At 61.1% G+C, this 6,228-nt stretch overlaps 1 protein-coding gene across 3 annotated transcripts in view; it reads right to left on the reverse strand.

Moving 5' to 3' along the window:
- Positions 1-4,282, reverse strand: part of LOC102370113 (long-chain-fatty-acid--CoA ligase ACSBG2-like) — a 21,915-nt gene extending 17,633 nt beyond the window's left edge. For 2 of the 3 annotated variants that reach the window (XM_025193476.1, XM_025193477.1), the window contains exons 1-8: positions 4,142-4,282; positions 3,782-3,902; positions 3,315-3,395; positions 2,699-2,848; positions 2,343-2,507; positions 1,512-1,693; positions 801-1,034; positions 253-491 (exon numbers count right to left, since the gene is read on the reverse strand). In XM_025193476.1, coding sequence (XP_025049261.1) covers positions 253-491; positions 801-1,034; positions 1,512-1,693; positions 2,343-2,507; positions 2,699-2,848; positions 3,315-3,395; positions 3,782-3,902; positions 4,142-4,149 — 1,180 coding nt within the window. In that variant the 5' untranslated portion in view covers positions 4,150-4,282. The remainder of the gene's footprint in view (positions 1-252; positions 492-800; positions 1,035-1,511; positions 1,694-2,342; positions 2,508-2,698; positions 2,849-3,314; positions 3,396-3,781; positions 3,903-4,141) is intronic. The other variant, XM_025193478.1, reaches the window with a different exon arrangement.
- Positions 4,283-6,228: the final 1,946 nt, after the last annotated feature.

The raw sequence follows: 6,228 nt of genomic DNA on the forward strand, positions 1-6,228 counted from the left end.
GAAAGGCTGGTGGCAAAGGCGATGAGGACAGATGCCACTGACAGGACACAGCAAGGTGATAGCTTCCCTCCGGTGTCTTCTGCACGTGGCCTTCCAGCACCCCTGGGGCACCCAGACCACAAACATGCCCCCAGAGCCATGGGCTTGTGACCCCTTTCCTGGGCACTTGCCTCACCTGTGTATCCATCCCCCCAGAACCCCCAGACCTGCACCAACCCAGCACCCCTGCCCCCACATATCCCCGTCCCTTACCTTTGATCCTGCCCACAATGTAGAGGAAGCCGTCGTGGTCACGGCATGCAAGGTCCCCCGTGTGCAGCCAGCCCTCCTCATCCAGCGCCTCCCGTGTCGCAGCCTCCATGCCCAGGTAGCCCATGAAGACGTGGCGGACCTGGCAGAACAGGCCAACCATGTGGCAGCACAGCTCACCGATGCCCTCTGCGTCCGGCTGCTCGATGCGGGACCTGCAGCCTGGCAGCTCCTTCCCGCAGCTGGAGGCAGTGCCCACACCCTCAGCGGCAATGGGAGCTTTGCGGGTGGGAGGGCTAAGCTGGCTCCCCCAGGGACAGACACCTGCCTGGAGGTGACTGTGCAGCCCCTGAGGTGCTTCATCCTGAACCCCCCTCCCCTGCACCCCAGCTGGGAGCAGTTCCCCGCTCCCCCACCCATACCCTTGTGCCTCAGCCCCTGCTGTGCCCCCATCTGTGCCAGGTGCTCAGTCCCCACCAGGTCCCTGCACACTGGGGTCCCAGTGCCTGGAGTGTGTTGTTCTGCCCTCCCCACCACACACCCTGCCCCACCTGTAGATGCGAAAGGTCTCATTTGTGCAAGTGCTGTGCGGCCCGCTGCTCTCGCTTAAGCCGAACATCTCGAAGATGGGCAGGTGGAGGCTCATGAAGAACTCCAGCGTGTCTTTGGAGGTGGGCGCTGCCCCGGCAAGAAACAGGGTGCAGCGCTGCAGCCCCAGCTCCTCGCGCACCTTCCTGAACAGCAGGTGGTCAGCCAAGGCAAAGCCCCAGGGCACTGAGCCGTCCCTGTGGGGAGGAGATGGAGGGCTGTGGCGAGGCAGACAGTGGGGCTGGAACTGGGGCATCCATCTGGGCAGGGATTTCAGGCATGCTTGGCATATCTGCAAGGCTCTGGGGACCTGGGCCAGTCCCCGCTGGTAGTGGCAGTCACCTGCATTTGTCTCAGTGGGAATCGCCGCGTCCCACCAGCTGCACCCATGTGCCCCCCCTCTGCTGACAGACCCAGCTTGGGGAGCAGGGCCCCTGTTAACCTAATGCGGGGGGGGAGGGGGGGAAAGGAGGCTGGAAGGGTCAGGCATGTGCCAGGCATCCCAGGCCGCATCTGTGACAGCCCCAGTGTCAGCTGTGCACACGGCTGCTGGGTGACCCAAGCCCCCAGTGACCTGACACTCACAGTCTGTCTGCCCTGTACCCCCTGTGCTGCCCTCCCCACTCATCCTGGATGGTGCCACCCACCCTGAGCCCCTGGCTACCCCTACCCACCCGTCCAGGCGGCTGTAGCTGGCCTGCAGGCCGATGCCCCGTGCCCACTCCACCAGCTTCCTCTTGCCCAGGGATGACTGGTTGAAGGCAGCTTTGAGCTTCTCCTCTATCTTCTCCCACACACGGGGCACACCCGCAAAGACTGTGGGGCGCACCTCCTTCAGCGTGGTGAGCAGAGAGCCCTGGGCCCACACAGCAAGCAGGGTCAAAGGAAAGGGGTCCCAGCTGGGGGGCCCTGGCAGCCCAGACACCCACTGGTAAAGCTGGTGCCCCTCCCCTGGGGACCCCCCTCCCCAGGGTTACCAACTGCTTGTAAATTTACAGACACTCAGTAAAAATAGGGCAAAAACCCCCCTATCTGTAAAGTCTGTAAAAAAAATGGAGCCGTCAGTAAAAAAACATCTAGGAACCTTGAGCTTGATGGATAGTCAGGGCTGCCCTGTGTCCCTTTGACCATCCCCTGCCTCTAAGAGCTGCTTGTCTGTCTGACCACTCCCTTGTCTGTCTGGGATGCTGCAGCCACTAGGGCAGAGCTGGTTTGTCTGGCACAGCTCACGTGGCGCCTTCTTCTTACCTGGGGTGGGGGAAGCCCAGCCCTGGGACCAGGCCATCGGCTAATGGCTTCGATGGAAGGGGGGAGCCTTTGGTAGCACACAGGTGGGGCAGACAAAAAGTGATGTGGGGGTGGGGGGGATTTGCCAGCAAGCAGCAACCCCCCACCCTCTGTCCCTGTCCCCTCCCTGCTGAGACCCAACAACTCGGCTTGGACAGAGCCCTGCAGCTCTGCCTGGGTAGGGAGTGGCTGTGCTCCTTCCCATCTGGCCCCATTACCTTCAGTGCATCAGGCTGGGCGAAGGAGGTGGTGACCCCCAGGTACATGGGCATCCAGAGGTCCAGGATCTGTGCAGCCACGTGGCTCAGGGGCAGGTAGTTGATGAATACCCCATGATCCGGGAATCCCAGCATGTCCTTCGCCCTCTTGGATACCCACGTCACCTGCAGCAGTCGGGGCTTCGTTCACCACTAGCCCGGCACAATTCCCAGACCATGGCCCCGACCTCATCTATGGGGGCTGTGGGCCCTGGAGGCCCCCAACTCTCCTGTTCTGCCATGGCAGCAGGGAGTGGGAGGCAGCTAGGGTCCTTCTTGTGCTGTGGGGATTAGGGACAGCAATGTGGGGCACTCACATTGTCGTGGCTGAGCATGACGCCCTTGGGTGTACCCGTGGTGCCCGAGGTGTAGATGAGGGTGCAGCAGTGGTTCACGCACTGGGAGCGGATGATGGAGTCCAGCTGCGAGTCGGGCACGGTCCTCCCCAGCTCCATGAACTCCTCCCACTGCCAGGGAACGGGTCAGTGTGTCAGTCAGGATTGGGAACAAGGCATGGAGAAGGGTGCCCAGGAGGACGTTCCCCCTGCCAGCTCGTGCCATTGCCAGGGAGCGGGTCAGCCAGGATCAAGGCCAGGGTGGTGTGGGAGCAATAGCACAGAGCACCTGATCTCCCTGGTGCTAGGAGAAGGGAGCTGGCACGGGTGCAGGGGGAGAGCTCTGGTCCACCCAAGCTGACTGCAATGTGGATAACAGGGGATGAGCCACAGGATGAGCCAGACCCACTCCCAGGCAGGCTGTGCTGAGTAGGGCAAGGCTGTGGGACTGGAGGGGTGTGGAGGTGGTCTGCGCTGTGGGGAGCACAGGTGCTGGGGGTGGTGCAGGGTGCTGGGTGGGGGCCATACAGCAACACAGGTGCATGGGAGGTGGGGATGTGCAGCTCCCCCACTGCTGACTACCATGACAGGCCCATACCATGTACACGTTGGGTCTCTTCTCCTCCAGCTGGTCGCGGTACTGGACGATGGCCTTGAGGTGGGGCAGTTGCTTCTGCACCTGTGGGGACACGGGGACAATGCGGCAGCCTCAGGCAGAGGAGAGCCCCCTCCACCGCCCCACAGCATCCCCATCCCAGTGCTTCACACTCTGCAGTGGTCATAGGTGCAAGAGTAGGGACAGCTGGCAGCCCAGGGCAGGCATCGCTGTGCCATGGGGCTGAGGGGAGGGGCAGGGGACAGGGCATCACTGGGAACAGGACAGTGAGGATGCCAGGGAGATGAGTCCAGCAGGGCTGGGGCTGGGGTCCAGGAGCCGGGGAGGACTGTGCATGGGGGAGCAGGGCACACGAACCCCTTGGGGTGAGAAGGGCAGGGAGGTGCATCCCTGTGGGATTAGGGGGGCAGGGAGGCAGGAACGCCCTTGGGAGGGGATGCTGCCGTCACCTGCAGGATCTTGCTGAGCTGCGCATTGTCCTCCACCACCACCACGTTGGCCGCGCAGTTGACGGCGACGTAGCCACAGGCCTCAGGGGAGCTGGTGCTGTAGATCCCGACTGCCAGGCCCCTGGGGTGGGGAAGAGCAGCACCATGAGACCAGGGGCCCCGAGGAGATGCCCCATCAGCCCAGCTGTACCCGCTCCAGTCCCACCTACTCCAGAGCCACTCAGCGACCTGCCCAAGGCGCCCCCTCGGCCAGCCACAACCTGCATCCACACCAGGGCCAGGCCCAAGTCCCCCCACCAGGCAGTGCTGGCACCCGCGTGGGCCCCCATCCCACCCCGCAGCGTGAAGGCATCCCCTTACCCGGCCATGATGGCCCCGATGTCAGCAATGACCCACTCAGGGCCGTTGGAGCCCAGGATTGCGACGCCGTGGAAGCGCTCCAGGCCCAGCTAGGGATAGCAGAGAGGGGCTCAGCTCTGGCTTTGGTGCGCCCCTCCCAACTCCCTGCCCTTGTCCACAGAAAGGTTTCCACGGGGCACCAGGTGAACTTCCCATAGGAATGAATGGGGTTGACTTGGTGCTTGGCTGTGGGCTGGCCTGGTGTCCAGGGAGCCACCACAGAAATGCCTTAACAGCAGTGCCAGGGATCTTCATGTGAGGCTGGGAGAAGGGCAGAGCCATGGAGGCCCCCGTGGAGCAGCAAGTGAGCTGAGCATCTGTGTGAGTGGAGAAGCCCCTGCCCCAGCACCACAAGCCCTGCCACCCTTGCTGGTGCCTGCTGCAGCTGCACCTTTGCCAGGCAGTGCCCAGTGTTGGCTTCTGTGATCAGTGTCTCCGGTTGGGCCACCATGCGTGAGGGGCCCGTCCTCAGCCACCACGGCCTGACTATGGGAGCCCTGGCATCTCTGGCCTCACCCTCTCTGACCCAATTAGACCCATTGCAGAGGGAGCAACAATCCCTGGCACGAGCCAGGGGCAGCAGCAGGTGTCAGACATCATAGCTTAGTTAGAAGCACAGAGTCATGGAGAAGTCGAATTGAAAAGGACCTTGTGATGGCACGTCTAGTTCAACCCCCTGCACCCCACCCTGCCACAGGGAACGCGGTGGGGCTGACACAACCAACATCCTGCTGGTGGAAAGGAGGTTAACAGACACCCCAGACGGAGGCCATGCCCTGGCAGCAGAGGAAGGCAACCCCCCCAGTCTGTACCAAGCTGACGGGGGTGGGGAGAAATTCCTTTCTGACGCTAAATGGAGGAACAAGACCCTCTAGCCACCAGCCTTCAGGTTCAGGTCCCAGCAGGAGCATTGGCACAGCCCAACCCAGCCCCAGCTGCTGCAGAAGATTTTTAAATCAATCAATCAATAAATAAAACAAATCCTGGCAGCTGGAGTGAAAGGAAAATCCCTTCCCAGCCCCAGGGGCAACCAGCAGAGCCCAGAAGCCTGGAAATCCCCAAAGCAGAGCACAGGCATCGCTGTACCTAGAGCATCCCCCGACCGGTGGCTGTCCCACCTCTCCTGGACACCTCCAATGCTGGAGAGTATCCCCCTTCCCCGATGTCTGCCCCACTGCCCCCCTGTTCTGACAGTGAAGATGTTTGTCCTGATCTCCAATCTAAACCTACTTCAAGCCATTGCTTCGCATCCTCCTTTCTGCAGCAAGAGAAAAGAGGTGTCTCTCTCTTCTTTATGGCAGCCCTTCAGGTATCTGAAGGTGCTGTCATGTCACCCCTCTGAAATGCCTCTTGTTGACATATAGGGAAGAGGGACAAGGTCAAAGCTTTGGAAGAGACCAGTTACACAGAAGACAGGACCAGTCCTGGGTGTGCTCCCCAGGGAAGGCTGGGAGCTGGTGCCGTGGGGCTTCAGCTCTGTGCAGACACCGTGCCCATGGGAATGGGCACAGTGGGAATCTGTGCACCTCTCAGTTTAGGAGCTGGCAGGGTTACTCAATTGCCCACTGCTTGATCACACACCCCTTGGAGGTAATGTTTTGATGTCCTTGGGTGCATCCAGCACAACTTGGACCCCAGCCCTCTGCAAGCAGGTGGACCAAGCCTGCTTGTATCCATCCACGTGGAGCAGATACCCTTAGGCTCTGGTGGCTGTGATGTAAGCAAAGGCTTGACCAGCAACACTTCTCCAAGACTCCAGACCAGGTCCCGGGGACTGAGATGGGAAAGCTGCTTCCACACAAACCAGCCTTTTAGGGGGTTTCAGGGAAAATTTAAGCACATGATTCTGGCAGAGTGCACTCAGGGGTGCCCTCCTCAGCTCCTTTGTGACTCAGGAACAGCATCCCTTGCACTGAGACTATAAGGCGGCTGGAGATGCCCAGTTGCAGGGGACCCATACAAAGGCTAAGCAGCAGGAGATGATGAACCCTGTACCACCCACAATCACATCCACCCCTTTGAGTGGAGAGAATGAGAAGAACCTGCCC

The sequence above is a fragment of the Alligator sinensis genome, unplaced genomic scaffold, assembly GCF_000455745.1.
Source record: "Alligator sinensis unplaced genomic scaffold, ASM45574v1 scaffold206_1, whole genome shotgun sequence".
NCBI lineage: Eukaryota > Metazoa > Chordata > Crocodylia > Alligatoridae > Alligator > Alligator sinensis.